This window comes from Pseudorca crassidens, chromosome 9 (genome assembly GCF_039906515.1).
Source record: "Pseudorca crassidens isolate mPseCra1 chromosome 9, mPseCra1.hap1, whole genome shotgun sequence".
NCBI classification, from domain to species: Eukaryota; Metazoa; Chordata; class Mammalia; order Artiodactyla; family Delphinidae; genus Pseudorca; species Pseudorca crassidens.
Genome location: NC_090304.1, coordinates 78,885,331 through 78,905,321, shown reverse-complemented (window position 1 = coordinate 78,905,321; position 19,991 = coordinate 78,885,331). Strand labels below are relative to the sequence as shown.

At 36.9% G+C, this 19,991-nt stretch overlaps 1 protein-coding gene across 4 annotated transcripts in view; it reads left to right on the top strand.

Annotated features, from left to right (window-relative positions):
- MMP7 (matrix metallopeptidase 7) overlaps positions 1 to 6,022 on the top strand; it is a 37,344-nt gene extending 31,322 nt beyond the window's left edge. For all 4 annotated transcript variants that reach the window (XM_067750835.1, XM_067750836.1, XM_067750837.1 and 1 more), the window contains 2 exons: positions 3,447 to 3,608; positions 5,776 to 6,022. In XM_067750835.1, coding sequence (XP_067606936.1) covers positions 3,447 to 3,608; positions 5,776 to 5,804 — 191 coding nt within the window. In that variant the 3' untranslated portion in view covers positions 5,805 to 6,022. The remainder of the gene's footprint in view (positions 1 to 3,446; positions 3,609 to 5,775) is intronic.
- Positions 6,023 to 19,991: the final 13,969 nt, after the last annotated feature.

The following is a 19,991-nucleotide window of genomic DNA, read 5'->3' as shown; positions in this document are numbered from 1 at the left end:
TGGACACTTAGGTTGCCTCCTGGCTACTGTAAATAGTGCTGCAATGAATATTGGGTACATGGCTCTTTTTGAATTATGGCTCTCTCTGGGTATATGCCCAGCAGTGGGATTGCTGAGTTGTATGCTAGTTCTATTTTTAGTTGTTTAAGGAACCTCCATAGTGGCTGTACCAATTTACATTCCCACCAACAGTGCAAGAGGGTTCCCTTTTCTCCTCACTCCCCCCCTGCATTTATTGCTTCTAGATATTTTGATGATGGCCATTCTGACTGGTGTGAGGTGATACCTCATTGTAGTTTTGATTTGCATTTCTCTAATGATTAGTGATGTTGAACATCCTTTCATGTGTTTGTTGGCAATCTGTATATCTTGTTTAGAGAAATGTCTTTTTAGGTCTTCTGCCCAGTTTTGGACTGGTTTGTTTGATTTTTTGATATTGAACTGCATGAGCTGCTTGTATATTTTGGAGATTAATCTTTTGTCAGTTGCTTCATTTGCAAATATTTTCTCCCATTCTGAGGGTTGTCTTTTGGTCTTGTTTATGGTTTCCTTTGCTGTGTGTGCAAAAGCTTTTAAGTTTCATTAGGTCCCATTTGTTTATTTTTGTTTTTATTTCCATTTCTCTAGGAGGTGGGTCAAAAAGGATCTTGCTGTGATTTATGTCATAGAGTGTTCTGCCTATGTTTTCCTCTAAGAGTTTGATAGTTTCTGGCCTTACATTTAGGTCTTTAATCCATTTGGAGTTTATTTTTGTGTATGGTTTTATGGAGTGTTCTAATTTCATTCTTTTACATGTAGTTGTCCAGTTTTCCCAGCACCACTTATTGAAGAGGCTGTCTTTTCTCCATTGTATATTCTTACCTCCTTTGTCAAAGATAAGGTGACCATAGGTGCATGGGTTTATCTCTGGGCTTTCTATCCTGTCCCATTGGTCTATATTTCTGTTTTTGTGTCAGTACCATACTGTCTTGATTACTGTAGCTTTGTACTGTAGTCTGAAGTCAGGGAGCCTGATTTCTCCAGCTCCATTTTTCTTTCTCAATATTGCTTTGGCTATTCAGGGTCTTTTGTGCTTCTGTACAAATGTGAAATTATTTGTTCTAGTTCTGTGAAAAATGCCATTGGTAATTTGATAGGGATTGCATTGAATCTGTAGATTGCTTTTGGTAGTATAGTCATTTTCACAATGTTGATTCTTCCAATCCAAGAACATGGTATATCCCTCCATCTGCTTGTATCCTCTTTCATTTCTTTCATAAGAGTCCTATAGTTTTATGCATACAGGTCTTTTGTCTCCTCAGGTAGGTTTATTCCTAGATACTTTATTCTTTTTGTTGCAGCGGTAAATGGGAGTGTTTCCTCAATTTCTCTTTCAGATTTTTCGTCATTAGCATATAGGAATGCAAGAGATTTCTGTGCATTAATTTTGTATCTTGCTACTCTACCACATTCATTGATTAGCATTAGTAGTTTTCTGGTAGCATCGTTAGGATTCTCTATGTATAGTATTATGTCATCTGCAAACAGTGACAGCTTTACTTCTTCTTTTCTGATTTGGATTCTTTTTATTTCTTTTTCTTCTCTGATTGCTGTGGCTAAAACTTCCAAAACTATGTTGAATAATAGTGGTGAGGGTGGGCAACCTTATCTTCTTCCTCATCTTAGTGTAAATGGGTTCAGTTTTTCACCATTGAGAACGATGTTCGCTGTGGGTTTGTCATATATGGCCTTTATTATGTTGACACAAGTTCCCTCTATGACTACTTTCTGGAGGGTTTTTATCATAAATGGGTGTTGAATTTTGTCAAAAGCTTTTTCTGCATCTATTGAGATGATCATATGGTTTTTATTCTTCAGTTTGTTAATATGGTGTATCTCACTGACTGATTTGAGTATATTGAAGAATCCTTGCATTCCTGGGCTAAACCCCACTCGATCATGGTGTATGATCCTTTTAATGTGCTGTTGGATTCTGTTTGCTAGTATTTTGTTGAGGATTTTTGCATCTATGTTCATCAGTGATATTGGCTTGTAGTTTTCTTTTTTTGTGACATCTTTGTCTGGTTTTGGTATCAGGGTGATGGTGGCCTCTTAGAATGAGTTTAGGAGTGTTCCTGCCTCTGCTATATTTTGGAAGAGTTTGAGAAGGATAGGTGTTAGCTCTTCTTTAAATGTTTGATAGACTTTGCCTTTGAAGCCATCTGGTCCTGAGCTTTTGTTTGTTGGAAGGTTTTTAATCATAATTTCAATATCAGTGCTTGTGATTGGTCTGTTTATATTTTCTATTTCTTCCTGGTTCAGTCTTGGAAGGTTGTGCTTTTCTAAGAATTTGTCCATTTCTTCCAGGTTGTCCATTGTATTGGCATATAGTTGCTTGTAGTAATCTCTCATGATCTTTTGTATTTCTGCACTGTCAGTTGTTACTTCTCCTGTTTCATTTCTAATTCTGTTGATTTGAGTCTTCCCTTTTGTCTTGATGAGTCTGGCTCATGGTTTATCCATTTTGTTTATCTCTGAAAAATCCAGCTTTTATTTTTATTGATCTTTGCTATTGTTTCCTTCATTTCTTTTTCATTTATTTCTGATCTGATCTTTATGATTTCTTTCCTTCTGCTGACTTTCAGGTTTTTTTTGTTCTTTCTTTCTCTAATTGCTTTAGGTGTAAGGTTAGGTTGTTGATTTGAGATGTTTCTTGTTTCTTGAGGTAGGATTGTATTGCTATAAACTTCCCTCTTAGAACTGCTTTTGCTGCATCCCATAGGTTTTGGGTCATCGTGTTTTCATTTTCATATGTTTCTAGGTATTTTATTTATTTCCTCTTTTATTTCTTCAGTGATCTCTTGGTTATTTAGTAGTGTATTTTTTAGCCTCCATGTGTTTGTATTTTTTACAGATTTTTTCCTGTAATTGATATCTAGTCTCATAATGTTGTGGTTGGAAAAGATACTTGATATGATTTCAATTTTCTTAAATTTACCAAGGCTTGATTTGTGACCCAAGATATGATCTATCCTAGAGAATGTTCCAGGAGCACTTGAGAAGAAAGTGTATTCTGGTTTTTTTGGATGGAATGTCCTATAAATATCAATTAAGTACATCTTGTTTAATGTATCATTTAAAGCTTGTGTTTCCTTATTTATTTTCATTTTGGATGATCTGTCCATTGGTGAAAGTGAGTTGTTTAAGTCCCCTACTATGACTGTGTTACTGTTGATTTCCCCTTTCATGGCTGTTAGCACTTGCCTTATGTATTGAGGAAAGAACTACTATTCTGATTCCTCTTCTAAACCTTCCGCCCTTGTGAAGGCCTGGAAACAAATAAGCTAACTATGGAGAATTTAAACGGTTAGGTATTTTATAGTTATTTTATTTTTATTATTATCTATTTTGATTTTATTATATATATAGTTATTTTTTACAGTTACTGTATGTCTCTTTTGTTGCAGGAGTTAATTTCCTGTATACTGCAACTCATGAACTTGGCCATTCCTTGGGTCTGGATCATTCATCTGATCCTAATGCTGTGATGTATCCAACTTATGGAGAAGGCGATTACAAGAATTTCAAACTTTCACAGGATGATATCAATGGAATTCAGAAATTATATGGTAATATTTATGATTTCCATATTTCCAATGTCTCCTTAAGACATTGCCTCCTTTGGGTAGGCTTGAATGAGAAAGACTGGGAAATAGGTATTTACTTGGAAAAACACACTGGAACTTTTATATCTAAAAGCCTATTGAGGGGAGAAATTTGAGACATTAGATACTTGAAATTTAATCATGCTATTTTATACTATGAGGATATTGATTTTAAGTTTTAAGTAATATAGTATCATTTGGTGAAATCATGAAAATGATGCTCTCAAACGTTTTTTATAAGCTGCCACTCACTCTTCTTTCTTGCTTGGTTCAAATACTTTAGGGAGCCTCCCCCATAGGGACGGACAGAGGAACATAACACCTTCCCCCGTAGCTTCCTGCTCCCAAGGGTTTGGCCCTAGGTCCTTAAAAGTTACCCAATTTTTCCTGCCTGTATATATGCATAGGGAAATGGGTTAACCATAGACAGTGACTTCTTATTATTGCTGGTCATGATGGGTATGAATATACCATGTCCCAATCTACACTTTTTTGTTTTAATCAAGTTTCAAATTCAATTTAAAAGAATAAACTGATTTGTATTTGCTTGATCAAGTCAAAAAGAGTAATGTGAGAAAGGAATCAAAGGACAAGGATAAAAAGCCATGTCTCTAGATAAAGATGAGAATAGTAAGAGTCAAAGAAGCTAAATAAATCGTCCAAGGACAAGAAGCTGCTGAATTCTTGAACAAAGATTCCAAGCCAGGGCTGCATGATTTCACATTCTTTCTACTTCATATTTCAGCCTATCACTACTTAGTATGCTTCTAAAAGCAATTTGGAAAAGAAAATACATACAGAATGATATCTTTAAGTACACAGATATAATTAAACCTTTCCGGCAAATTACCAGGATGATAAGAATATTCAGCAAAAAGATAACATAAGAGTCTCTGAATGTTTAGAAGAGCAATGAAAGTGCTTCCACATAATAAATAATGTAATGTCCTCAGGGGGAAATTACTCCTGTAGGATAATGGATTTAAGCTATCCGTTGAACCTATAACTTACTATCAATCAGCATCTCCCAAACTGTGTTCCCAGAACACTGATCCTACCAGACAATTCCCCAAAAAAAGATGCTTTGGAGAAACAAGTTCAAAAACCACTACCTACTGTATTTAAAATGCAGAGGATGTTAAAAATGATCTAACAAACTGTCATTTAACTCAGTGCTTCCCAAATTATAATCCTTTTTGTGGCACACCCATTGAGCCCTCTCAGAATAGCATTTCAGAGAACACGTTTTGGAAAATATTAACTGTACCACAAAGTTCTGACTTAAGGAGCTGCTGCTGTCCAAAAAAGTTCACGAAACACTGACAATTGTTGGTAAAGTCAACACCAACAAAACAGAAAATAGTACCTCCCCTTATATAAAACTATGGAACTTACAGAATATTCTATGGCATGTATAACTATCTTCGAACCTTAAGAAAATTAGAAAGGGCCTGAAAAACGTTCTTCGGCAGACTGATTAGATTTAACATAAAGAAGATGGATTAGTGCATTAAATCCTTAAGTATTAGACAGTGAAGTGCCTCTAGTCAAAGTTGGAAAGAGGTAGCTTCTGGACAAATGAAAGTAAGATTTAATTACATAGGTTTTTAATGTAGGTAGTTTATTAATACAATAAGTGATGTGAGCAGAAAATATAAATTCAAAAGAATGTGGTTAAACTCATGGATATAAAATTCCCAACGTTCCTTTCAGAATAATAAAAATAATAGCTAAAATGCATCAAGTTTTTATAGTGTACCAGGCATTTCATGTGCAATAGCTTATTTAATTCAACAATCCAATGAGTTGTTACTGTCCTCATTTTACAGGCTGGTAATCTAACATGAAGAGAAGCTAAGTAATAACTTACACAAGATCACATGGCTGGTAAAATGACAGAGTGAAAAGACAGGGTGCAAAGATATCTGACCACCCAGGGACTACACTCCATACAGTGTTGCCTTTTTAGCCTTTGGAGGTTGTTCTTCAGAACTGTTGTCCCAGGCACAGAAACTGGGCTGGGTGAATGATGGACTGTACATACTGTGACATTTCTTGTGTTTTTATAGTCTTAGGATTTTTTAATATGTTTTATACGTTGTCAGAATGTTCTTATTTTGTCTCTTCACAGGAAAGAGAAATGATTCAAGAAAAAATTAGAAACTTCAGGGAGAACACACATTCATTCATTGGATTCTATATAGTTGTTCCCAACCAGAATTAAAGAACACTGTTGCTGCACTCCATTTACCCCTTGCTGCCTCCATCCTTGTATTGTGGTTGGTTTTCGTACATCTCTCTCCCCCTCATCTATGACTCTCCTCAAGCAACATGCACTTGGTGGATGTCAATAAATGTTAAATACATAGATAAATAAAATTTTTATTCCATGGTAAAATAATTTCTATTTGGAAATACTGTTTCTGTGGCAAGAGAAGATATGCTAAGATTAAGACCAGAAAAAAGAATTAAATAACCCCACCACATTATTTTGGGACTTCAGCTGCACCTCACCCTATCACTAGTTGGGTAAGGTATAGTATAGTATAGTATAGTATAGTATAGTATAGTGCAGTACAGTACAGTATAGTATAAACCAAGATAGTATAACCCAAAGGTACCTTAAGTTCCTCTCATCCTTTGGTCCAATCTCTCACTCTGAGTATTCTGGGAAGTCCAAATCTTCCCACAAAATGTGTGTGAATTCCCAGGGATTTACATTCTCATAGTCCCTTCTGGCACCAAGTTCCTGCCCCTGAACTGACTTCATGGCATCTCTCCGACCACAGCTGCTCTGTGTTCCCTTTCCTCTGCCCCATCAAAACCCAAATATCAATCTCACTCTCTTCTCTTTTACTTTCTCCAAACCAGTCCTACAAGGCTTTTGTCAGATTGTTGACACTGCTGAAGATTTGCATCAACGGTGAGATTTTACACTGCACAAGGACAATGAAATTGAACTAAACTCAAATTAGATATTATCCTCACCCTTCAAATCCTTTACCCATCCCAGCATCAGGAATTTCCCACTGGCCACCTACCTCTGCAGGTTCCAACCTCCTACCACATCTCTCCCTAATCCTCAAATCTCTAAACCCCAGTCCTTCTGACTTCCCTCAGACACTCATTTCCTGAGGTTCAAGTAGCTCTCCCTCTCCATGCACAGAGACTCGCTACTGTATTTCTGTGGTAAAAACACTCTCTATGCGGGGCTTAATCCTTTAGCAGGACACAGAGCTGGCAAAGGCTTTTCCATTTCAGCCGTTCCTCCTCCATACTCCCTGCACCCATGCATGGTTTTCTCTACAAATAGAGGGATAAATAATTGTAATTTACTTTCTTACTGATACAAATTATGCCACACATAAGCACCCTGAAAAGATGTATTCATTTTTTAAAATTTCATTTAAGGATTTTTTTTCGCCCAAAATGGATCAATAATCCAAAACTCATAAATACCACCAAAACCATTAAAGGAGCCATTCCAGGGACAGACAAAATGAGGGGGGGAATCTACAACCTAGGCAAAATGAGTTATATATTCAAAGACTCTCTTAAAACATAAGGGAATAGGTCTATAATAAAAATAAAAAGGAAGAAGTCATTAAATTTAAGCTCCTCACTTTGTAGATGACAAAACAGACCAAGAGAGGTTAAATTTTGCAGTAAACAAATGTGTCCTGTGATTAAAGCATTTTGTTTGTTTGTTTGCCTGTTTGCATTTTGGTTTGGGCAGCAGAAAGCAATATCTATCTTGTAGCTGAAGTGGATATTGTTTTTACCTGCCCAGCATCCCTTCACCCTACTTTTTGGGACAGGGACAGTCTTTCCCCTTTGTATATTATCTTAGTGAGACATACTTGAGTATGCCACATGCTGCCAGGGCTGAGAAGGGAGTACAGGACCCAAGTTTGGCCTATCAGACACTCCCTCTGAAAACACCAGACACTGATTCACCCTGGTAGTGAGTTTTGGAGACATCGCCTATTCATTCCTGCACCCAGATAAATCTCTGAAGCTGCCTTGGGTCCTGTCCTACAAACAGCTTAGGTACGGGGCGTCTCTTCCATGTTTTGCAGCTGACTGCATTGCCTTCTAATAAATTTTGTCTTTTGCTTATGTTAGCAAGAGTCAGTTTATGTCTGTTGCTTGCAAATCCCTGACACAGTAGCTTGAATGGCTCTCCTATGGTATCTGATATATGGATTCTGTTATATATCTCACCACATACTCCAATCTTAACCCTATGAAGTTAAGCTCTAACTGAGCACAGAAGTTGAATTTTCTTATTCCTATCCAAAAACCATAAAGCTGACTTCTAAAGAGAAATTTTGCCTAGAAAATAAGGAACCATGTTCTCTTTTTTTTTAATTGTGGTAAAATACACATAACATAAAATTTATCATCTTCACCATTTTTAAGTATATAGTTCAGTATAAAGTATATTCACATGGTTGTACAAGGGTAAGTGTTCTTACCCTTAGCACTATTAGCATGTTCAACTGAATAATTCTTTGTTAGAGGCTATTCTGTGCATGGTAGGATGCTCAGCAGCACCCCCTGGCCTCTCCCCACTACATGCCAGTAAAACATCCTCAGTCGTGGAAACCAAAGATGTGTTCAGACATTGCCAAATGACCCCTGAGGGGCAAAAGAGCCCCCAGTTGAGATCCATGGAGCTAAAGAAAATAAAGTCCTATTTCACTGCATTATACTCAATGTCCCTTTTTACCTTTTTTTATCCCTACCATCTGGTAATCCTGTGTCATCCCATGGGAAAGGAAAACCAATAAAACATTAATGTGGCTTTGTCTGTTTTTGACACTTCTTTGAGGAAAGGACTGTCATATTTTAAGGAATAAAACCAACTGTATGCCAAAGCCAAGATGACGTATATTTATAGAAGTTCACAAAACTTGTTTGTATTCTGTCAATTATTTTTATTGTTGTCTTTTCTAATTTTAATGTCAAACTTCAGTTTCAGATAGAGGGCTGAGCACATGAATTTGTCTTCACTCCCCTCTGAGTTTCCATTTAAGTGGTAGTAGGGCAATAAAACAGAATAGGCGGAGGAGGTCTATCCATAGACAAGGAATTTCAGTAAATTTCTGACGACCTAATACAGCTGATAGGTGAAACATATCAGACTTAGCCTGGGATATGTGAAGAGGTCTCAGGTGGAAATGGGAGTTAACTATGGTTACAGGATGAAATGTAAATTTGATCAATCACGACAAGGTAAAAATGTAGGAAGTTGGAGCACATTGCCAATTTCACGTATTATAAAACATACATGTTTACATATTAACATTGTTAAAAATAAGATGACATCTTGCAGCCGGGGCTGGCAATTCTCCAGGAGAAGATTTGGGTTTGCTTCTGCCAATCACATGGAGCCCTATCAACCTGAGATCACTTTATATTACATCATTTGCTTGGGGTTGTTCAGACTACACTGTTCATGTGAATTCAGTCAGCAAATCTGTAGGAGTACCAGCTTGGAGTCCACATATTCAGAAAGTATGTCTTTTTCCTCTCAGTACTATGACTGAGGCAGCCATGTGCCCTTGCTGCCTTGTTGGTGTTGCAGGTTTATTTCTCTTTTATCCTTGCACTGAAAGACCAGCCATTTGGTCTCCCAGCTTTAAGTCAGGATCCCCTGTTAGAGTCTGCTTCTTGAACATCTTTTCTTTTTTCATAGTACACAAAGAGGTGGTTTCATCCTACAATAGATGACATTTTAATTCACCGAAATGTGCTAATTGGAATATGAAGTTTAGATGTAGTATGTGAAAAGACACAAAACTTTGTACAGTAATCCTCCCTTATTTTAAATGTCACTTTTCCAGAACTGTTGATTTCTTGTCAGTCTTTTTAGGGATAAACACAAATAACAGTCACCTTCAGGATGTTGACCGCTTCTCCTGACAGTCTTTATTCTCTGAGAAGTGCCACTGACCCCCAGTGGACCTCAGGCGGCAAGTGTGTACTAGCCCACATCCTGCCACAGGTGTCTGGAACAAGGGCAGACACCCACCTCAGGTAAGGCCCTTTAGGTATCTTCTCCAGGGGGACTGTGATTCCACTCACTTATTTATTCAATAATATTTATTGAGTGTTTACCATGCTCCAGGCACTGTTTAACCTTGAGGATATAATTCCAAACAAAGAAAATCACTATGCACATGGATCCCACAAACTCATCAAAAACAATGAACAGAGAGACCCAGAGACTGGGATTCCTGAGCTGAGCCTTGTTACTGGTGAGATTCTATAGGAAAGATCCATAAATTCCTGTGGCTAAAGATCTCAGAAATTCTGAAGTGCTTTCATTTCCCAAGGCCTTGTTGTTCAATAGTTTTCTGGATTCCATAAGCAGTCTAATGTCCTTCCAATAAACCTCCTTTTCAACTAAGCTAATACCAAAACAAACAAGTCCAACAATTAAGAGAAACAGTATAATATAGGCATCTTCTTCCTCCCTTCACTAGCATCATCTACCATTTTTGCCATGAAACCTTCCAGAAAAATGGACACCAACAATACAGAACAAAGATCAGATCAAAGTGACTGAAGTGGTGTAGACTGTGCCAGCCCAGTGTGAAGCTAACCAAAGCTTCTCTTACTTTGTTGTCATTGCCATTGCTGATAATGTAAAAATAATGATATGTAATGAAAAGAGTATTGAACTGTGTCTGAAGTTCTGTTTTGATCCTGGCTATGTTTTAACAGACAGTAAGGAAGCCTTGGGCTTCCTTACCTTCTCTTGGCTATGCGCTATCCTTTGTTTTAATTCTGTCACTTCATAAAGCAGGACTTAAGATCTAGAATTCAATGATCAACTAAGGTTTCACTCTTGACTAAATTTACCTATCAATTTGATCAGGAAAAACAAGGATATGAAGGTAAACGTGTGCCATCAGAATCACTCACCGAGGCTCTACAAGAGAAACAACCCTAGTTTATAGCACTCAAAGAAGATACAAATATATATATATATATATATATAGGCATCTCCTTTTCTTCACCTGGCAATCCTACAGTTTTTCACACCTCAGCCTTGACATTTCCATGCCAAAAAGACCTCCACTTGACCTCACACTCCCCTACACCTGCCTAGCTTCCCCTCTTATGATTTTCCATGGTACCAAACAGGTACCCCTCACAGTCATCTTTTATCTCACTGAATTATAATCTTCTGATGAATTATGACAATATCCACTAGATTGAAAGCTCCTTGATGAAACTGAATATGTTTTTGTGTAAAGAAAAATTATTCCTGAAGTACAATGAAAGGTTCACTCACAGAAACCTCTCATTTAGGTTGTGTCCAAATTAATAAATCATTCAAACACTTCTAAAAGACATAAGATCAAGCTATACATTAGAATGTAATTGGATTGATGCCCTAGAAATTATGAAAAAGAAAATACAACTTTACAAAGAAACATAGAGGAGGATTCTGGGAAGATGGTGGAGTAGGAAGCATCAGTAATGTATCTCCCCACCTAGACAAAAAAATGCACTGGCAAACTCTGTTTGATGTAACTCATTTGGAACTGTGGAGTCTATTGAAGGCCTGAAACTTCCAGGGGAAGGCTTGGACAGTAAATTACAGTCAATATTGGTCAATTTCAGCTCTTAGTATATTGGTAGCTACCCACCTCTCAGCCCCATGGCAGGGAGCTGTGCACATGCTCCTGGAGCAGCCTGTACACAGCTTGCACACAGCTGTGGAAGTGAGGGTGTCCTCCAAGTACTAGAGATCTGATATCTTATCACTGATTGCTGCTTCTGATCACACAGGTGCAGACAAAAAGGCAACAGCCATTGTGGTTGCAATTCCTCCCATCATTGCAAGTCCCTCCCACTCCTGCCAAAGTGACTTCCAGCTGCTTTAAAGGATCAGTAATTTTTTTCTCCCTCATTTTTGTCTTTTTTCCCTATAGGGAGTCAGACAGAAGACTAGGAAATTCAAAAGCAACTGTATATCTAGGGAAAATTAGAAAGTTACCACACATGCCCCGGAGAAGGTGCAGGCTCAGAAAAGACATAAGAAAATCTTAAATTGCACCCCAGGCAGATCCTTGGAACAGAGATAGTCTATAACAATAAAAAATAAATAAACAAAAACAAAAAAACAGCCAACACTGTGAAAGACAGAGAATCAGATCTCCAGTTACCACATTATTAGATTCAGCTGTCCAGTTTTCAACAACAACAAAGAAAAAATCACAAGGCAATCAAAGAAACCACAAAGTATGACTCATTCAAAGGAAAAAAAAAATCTATCCCTGAGAAATACCTGATGGTGGACTTACTACAAAAAACTTTAAAGCAACTATCTTAAAGATGATCAAAGAACCAAAAGAAGACATGGGGAAAATCAAGAAAACAATGTATGAACAAAATGGAAATATCAATAAAGAAATATTGAAAAGAAACCAAAAAGAAATTCTGGAGCTGTAAAGTAAAACAACTAAAATATTAAAATTCACTAGAGGAGTTCAAAGAGATTTGAGCAGGCAGAAGAAAGAACCAGCAAACTTGAAAATAGGACAATGGAAATTATTAAATTATAGGAACAGAAAGAAAAAAGACTGAAGAAAAGTGACCATCAAGCAGACCAACATACACACTGTGGGAGTCCCAGAAGGAGACAAGAGAAAAGGACATAGGAAATACTTGAAGAAATAATGGCCAACAACTTCCCAAATTTGATGAAAGACATGAACATAAATGTCAAATAAACTCAACAAATTCCAAGTAGATAAATTTAAAGAAACCCACACCAAGACACATTTCAATCAAACTGAAAGGCAAAGACAAAGAGGGACTCTTGAAAGCAACAGGACAGAAGCAACTGATCACATACAAGGGATCCTCAATCAGATTATAAGCAAATTTCTCATCAGAAATTTTGGAGATCAGATGTATTAAGCTGATATATTCAAAGTGCTAAAAGAAAAAATACTGTCAACCAAGAACTGTATATCTGGTGAAACTGTCCTTCAAAAGTGAGGGAAGGGAATTCTTTGGAGGTCCAGTTATTAGGAGTCAGTGCTTTCACTGCTGTGGGCCCGGGTTCGATCCCTGGTCGGGGAACTAAGATCCTGCAAGCTGCACAGTGCAGCCAAAAGAAAAAAAAGTGAGGGAACAATTAAGACATTACCAAATGAAAGCAGAAGGCGTTCATAACCACTAGACCTGCCTGCAAGAAATGCTTATAGGAGTCCCATAGGTTGAAGTGAAAGGACAGTAATTCAAAGCCATATGAATAAATAAAGATCTCAGTAATGTAAATATATGGCCAATTATATATTGTAATAGTGATGTATAACTCCACTTTTGTTTTCTACATGATTTAAGAGACTGATTTTTTTTAATTATTAGTCTAAAACTAGGATTATTGTAACTTTGGTTTGTAACTCCACATTGTTTTCTACATAACAAGAGATTTTTAAAAATTACTAGTTTATATTTTGGGACACACAATTGTATAAAGATGTAATATTGTGACATCAACGACTGAAAGGGATGGAGATGAAGCTGTTAAAGGAGAAAAGTTTTTGTATGTTATTGAAATTAAGCAAGTATAAATTAAAATTAGAGTGTTATAACTTTAGGATGTTAAATGTAATCCCCATGATAACCACAAAGAAAATAGCTCAATAATACACACAAAGGAAATGAAAAAAGAATTTAAATATTTCACTACTAAAAAGCAACTAAACATAAAAGAAGACAGTAATTCAAGAAATGAGGGACAAAAAATTATAAGGCATATAGAAAACAAATAGCAAAATGGCAGAAGTAATTTCCTCCTTATCAGTAATTACTTTAAATGTAAATAGATCAAACTCTCCAATCAAAAACAGAGATTAGCAGAATGGATTTTTAAAAATATGATACAACTATGTACTGTCTACAAGAGACTCATTTTAGATACAAAGACACAAATAGGTTGAAAGTGAAAAGATAGAAAAGTATATTCCACACAAATAGTAACCAAAAGAGAGCAGGGGTGGCTATACTAGTAGCAGATAAAATATACTTTAAATCAAAAAAGTTTACAAGAGTCAAAGAAGGACATTATATATTAACAAAAGTTCGATACAGCAAGATTATATAACAGGGAGTTCCCTGGTGGTCTAGTGGTTAGGATTTGGCGCTTTCACTGCTACGGCCTGGGTTCAATCCTTAGTCAGGGAACTGAGATTCCACAAGCCACATGGCACAGCCAAAAAAACCCAAATTCTTTGGGAGTTCCCCAGTGGTCCAGTGGTTAGGATTCGGCACTTTCACTGCCATGGCCTGGGTTCAATCCCTAGCCAGGGAACTAAGATCTCACAAGGCACAGCCAAAAAAAAAAAAAAAAATTATATGACAATTATAAATATTGTACATCTAATAACAGATCACCAAAATATATGAAACAAAAATTGACAGAATTGAAGGGAGAAATAGATAGTTCTACAATAATAGTTGAAAACTTTAATGCCTCACTCTCAACAATGGATAAAACAACCAGGCAGAAGACAGTAAGGAGACAGAGGACTTGAACAACACAATAAACAAGCTAGATCTAAGAGAAATATTCAGAACACTCTAAACAACAACAGAAGATGCAATCTTCTCAAGAGCCATGAGACATTTTCCAGGACATGTGACCATATGCTAGGTCACAATAAGTCTCAACAGATTTTAAAAGATAGATATCATATAAAGTATCTTCTCAGACCACAACAGGATGCAGTTAGAAATCAATAACAGAAATAAAACTGGAAAATTTACAAATTTGTGGAAATAAAGCAACACACCTTTAAAAAGCCAATGAATCAAAGAAGAAATCACAAGAGAAATTAGAAAATATTTAAATATGAATGAAAGTGAAAACACAGCATACCAAAACTTATAGGATGTAGCCAAAGGAGTGTTAAGGGGGAAATTTATAACTACAAATGCTTACATTAAAAAACAACAAATATCTCAAGTCAAAAACTTAACTTTACAACTTAAGGAACTAGATAAAGAAGAATGAACTAAATCAAAGATAGCATGATGAAAGATATAATAAAGGTTAGAGCAGAGATAAGTGAAATAGAGAATAGAAGAATAATACAGAAAATCAGTGAAGCCAAAAGTTGTTTCTTGAAAATGATCAACAAATGCAAAGTGGTAGAGCCATTTTGGAAGACAGTTTGGTGGTTTCTTACAAAACTAAACATAATCTTACAATATGATCCAGGAGTCACACTCCTTGGTATCTACCCCAAAAAGCTGAAAACTTGCATATGGATGTTCAAAGCAGCTTTATTCATAATTGCCAAAATGTAGAAGCAACCAAGGTGTCCTTCAGTGGATGAATGAATAAACTGTGATTTATCCAGACAATGGAATATTATTCAGCACTAAAAAGAAATGAGCTACCAAGTCATGAAAAGACATGGAGAAAATGTAAATGCATATTACTAAGTGAAAGAAGTCAATCTGAAAAGGCTACATACTGTATTATTCCAGCTATATGACATTCTGGAAAAGGCAAAATTATGGAGACAGGAAAAAGATCAATGGTTCCCAGGAATGTGGGCAGGACAAGGGATGAAGGTGGAGCACAGAGGATTTTTAGAGCAGTGAAAATACTTTGTGCGATACCATAATGATGGATACATGTAATTATATACTTGTCCAAATCCATAGAATGTACAACATCTAAAGTAATGTTAACTGTAATGTAAACTATAGACTCTGGGTAATCTTGATGTGTCAGTTAAAGTTCATCAATCGTAAAAAATGTGCCACTCTGGTGGGGGATGTTGATAACAGCAGATGCTATATGTGTAAGGGGATAAGAGGTATGTGGGAAATCTCTGTACCTTCCACTCAATTTTGCTGTGATCTTAAGATGTCTCTTAAAAATAGTCTTAATTTTAAAAAAACTATAGACTAAAAATAACATTACAATCTGGACTTTTTAAAATTAAAAAATTGACAAACCTTTAGCTAGATGGACTAAGAAAAAAAGGAATAAGCCTCAAATTACTAAAATGAGCAATAAAAGTGGGGGCATTACTACTGATTCTAGAAAAATAAAAAGGATTATAATAGAGTGCTATAAGCAATTCTACACCAAAAAAATGTATAACCTAGACTAAATGGACAAATTCCTAGAAATGCAAAACATATCAAGATTAAACCATGAAGAAATAGAAAATCTGGATACACTATAACTAGTAAGGAGATTAAATCACTAATCAAAAATCCCCTGATACAGAAAAGCCTTGGACCTGAGGGCTTCACCAGTGAATTCTATCAAACATTTAAAGAAGAACTAACATCGATCCTTCTCAAACTTTTCCAAAAATTGAAGAAAAAAGAACACTCCTTAACTCATTATATAAAATCAGCATTATCCTTCTATCAAAGCTAGACAAAGACACAAGAAAAAAAAAATACTACAGACCAATATTCCTTATAAAACTGATGCAAAAATTATCAGCAAAATACTAGTAAACCAAATTTAGCAGCATATTAAAAGGATTATATACCATGACCAAGTGTGATTTATTTCTGGAATGCAAAGATGGTGCAACAATATGAAAATCAGTGTAATACACCACATTAACAGAAAAAAGGAAAAAACTACATAATCATCTCAATCAATGAAAAGCGCCTGACAAAAATTTAACACATTTTTATGATAAAAGCACTCAACACACTAGGGATAGAAGGAAACTACCTCAACATAATAAAAGCCATATATGAAAAATCCACAGTGAATGTCATACTCAATGGCGAAAGACCTAGATATTTTCCTCTAAAATCAAGAACAAGGTAAGGATGCCTGCTATTGCCACTTCTATTCAAATGGTACTGGAAGTCCTAACCAGAGCAATTAGACAAGAAAAAGAAATAAAAGCCATCCAAATTGGAAAGGAATAAGCAGAATTATCTCTATTCACAGATAATATAATCTTATATACAGAAAACCCTAAAGATTATATACACACACATGCACACACACACCAAAAGAACCTGTTAGAACTAATAAACAAATTCAGAAAAGTAGCAGGATATAAAGTCAACACACAAAAATCAGTTGCATTTCTTTACATTAACAATAAACAATTCCAAAAGGAAGTTAAGAAAACAATTCCCTTAATAATAATATCAAAAAGGGCAAAATAGGGCTTCCCTGGTGGCGCAGTGGTTGAGAGTCTGCCTGCCAATGCAGGGGACATGGGTTCGAGCCCTGGTCTGGGAGGATCCCACATGCCGCGGAGCAACTAGGCCCATGAGCCACAACTACTGAGACTGCGCGTCTGGAGCTTGTGCTCCACAACAAGAGAGGCCACGGTAGTGAGAGGCCCGCGCACCACGATGAAGAGTGGCCCCCGCTCGCCGCAAGTAGAGAAAGCCCTCACACAGAAACGAAGACCCAACACAGCCAAAAATAAATTAATTAATTAATTTTAAAAAAAGAAAGGATAAAATACTTGGGAATTAACAAGGAAGTGAAAGGGTTGTACAATAAGAATTATAAACGATTTCTGAAAGAAATTAAAGAAGGCAAATAAATAAATGGGAAGATCCCATGTTCATGAATTGGAAGACTTAATATTAAGATGTCAATACTACCCAAAGTGATCCACATATTTAATACAATCCCAATTAAAATTCCAATGACATTTTTTGCAAGAATAGAAAAACTCATCCTAAAATTCATATAAAATTTCAAGGTACCCTGAATAGCCAAAACAATCTTGAAAAAGAATAACAAAGCTAGGGAACTCATATTTCCTAATTTCAAAACTTACTAGATAGAGGATACAGTGGGGGAAGGGGAGACTGGATGTAGTGAGAGAGTGGCATTGACATATATACACTACCAAATGTAAAACAGATATCTACTGGGAAGCTGCTGCATAGCACAGGGAGATCAGCTTGGTGCTTTGTGATGACTTAGAGGGGTGGGATAGGGAGGGTGCGAGGGAGCCTTAAGAGGGAGGGGATATGGGGATATATGTATGCATATAGCTGATTCTCTTTGTTGTACAGCAGAAACTAACACAATATTGTAAAGAAATTATACTCCAATAAAGATGTATAAAAAATAAATAAATAAAATTAAAAAAAAACTTATTACAAAGATACAGTCATCAAAACCATGACAATGGCATATAGACAGCCATTGAGATCAATGGAATAGAATAGAGAGTCCAAAAATAAACCTTCACATACGTGATCAAATGATTTTCAACAAGGGTATCAAAATGATTCAATGGAAAAAATACAGTTCTCAACAAATAATGTTGGTAAAACTGAATATCCACATGCAAAAGAATGAAGCTGGACCCTTTCTTAACACCATATACAAAAATTAACTCAAAATGGATCCATGGTTTAAATGTTAAGACCTAAAATATAAAACTTTTAGAAGAAAACATAAGGACAGAAGCTTCACAACACAGGATTTGGCAATGATTTTTTAATTATGACATGAAAGACACAGACAACAACAACAAAATAAACAAATTAGGCTTCATGAAAATTTTTAAATGTTGTGCATTAAAAGAGACTACCGGGCTTCCCTAGTGGTGCAGTGGTTGAGAGTCTGCCTGCTGATGCAGGGGACACGGGTTCATGCCCCGGTCTGGGAAGATCCCACATGCCGCGGAGCGGCTGGGCCCATGAGCCATGGCCGCTGAGCCTGAGCGTCTGGAGCCTGTGCTCCACAATGGGAGAGGCCACAACAGTGAGAGGCCCACGTACCGCAAAAAAAAAAAAATTAAAAAAAAGAGACTAACAACAGAGTAAAAAGGCAATCCACAAAATGGGAGAAAATATTGGCAAATCACATATCTGATAAAGGAATAATATCCAAAATACACAGAGAACTCCTAAAATTCAATAATAAAACAAACAACCTGATTCAAAAATAGGCAAAAGACTTGAATAGACATTTCTCCAAAGACGATATACAAATGGCCAATAAGCACTTGAAAAGATGCTTAATATCACTAATCATTAGAGAAATACAAATCGAAACTACAATGATATACCACCTCACAACCCTTAGGATGACTACTATCAAAAGACAGAAAACAACAAGTGTTGGTAAGGATGCAGAGAAACTAGAACCCTTGGTGCACTGTTGGTGGGAATGTAAAATGGCACAGCTGTTGTGGAAAGCAGTAGGGTGGTTCTTCAAAAAATTAAAATTGGGAAGATTGGTTCAAGATGGTGGACTAGAAAGACATGCTCTCACTTCCTCCAGCAAGAAAACTGGAATCACAACTAACTGCTGAACAATCATCGACAGGAAGACACTGGAACTCACCAAAAAGATACCCCAAATCCAAAGACAAACAAGAAGCTACAGTGAGATGGTACGAAGGGTGCAATCCCAATAAAATCAAATCCCATAACTGCTGGGTGGGTGACTCACAAACTGGACAATATTTATACCACAGAAGTCCACCCACTGGAGAGAAGGTTCTGAACCTGGGGGTCCAGCAATGGGAGGAGGAATTCCTAGACAATCAGACTTTGAAGGCTAGCGGGATTTGATTGCAGGACTTTGACAGGACTAGGGGAAACAGAGACTCCACTCTTGGAGGGCACACACAAAGTAGTGTGTGACTTGGGACCCAGGGGAAGGAGCAGTGACCCCATAGGAGACTGAACCAGACCTCCATGCTAGTGTTGGAGGGCCTCCTGCAGAGGTGGGGGTGGCTCTGTCTCACCATGAGGACAAGGACACTGGAAGCAGAAGTTCTGGGAAGTACCCCTTGGTGTGAGCCATCCCAGAGTCCGCCATTAGCACAAGCAAAGAGCCTGGGTAGTCTCAAGTGTTGGGTCGCCTAAGGCCAAGCAACCAACAAGGAGGGAACCCAGTCCCACACAACAGCAGTCAAACAGATCAAAGTTTTATGAGCTCTGCCCACTAGAGCAACAGCCAGCTCTACCCACCACCAGTCCCTCCCATCAGGAAACTAGCAGAAGCCTCTTAGATAGCCTCATCCACCAGAGGGCAGACAGCAAAAGCAAGAAGAACTACAATCCTGCAGCCTGTGGAACAAAAACCACATTCACAGAAAGAAAGACACGACGAAAAGGCAGAGGGCTATGTACCAGATGAATGAACAAGATAAAACCACAGAAAAACAACTAAATGAAGTGGAGATAGGCAACCTTCTAAAAAAAGAATTCATAAAAATGACAGTGAAGATGATCCAGGACCTCGGAAAAAGAATGGAGGCAAAGATTGAGAAGATGCAACAAATGTTTAACCAACACCTAGAAGAACTAAAGAACAAACACCTAGAAGAATTAAAGAACAAACAA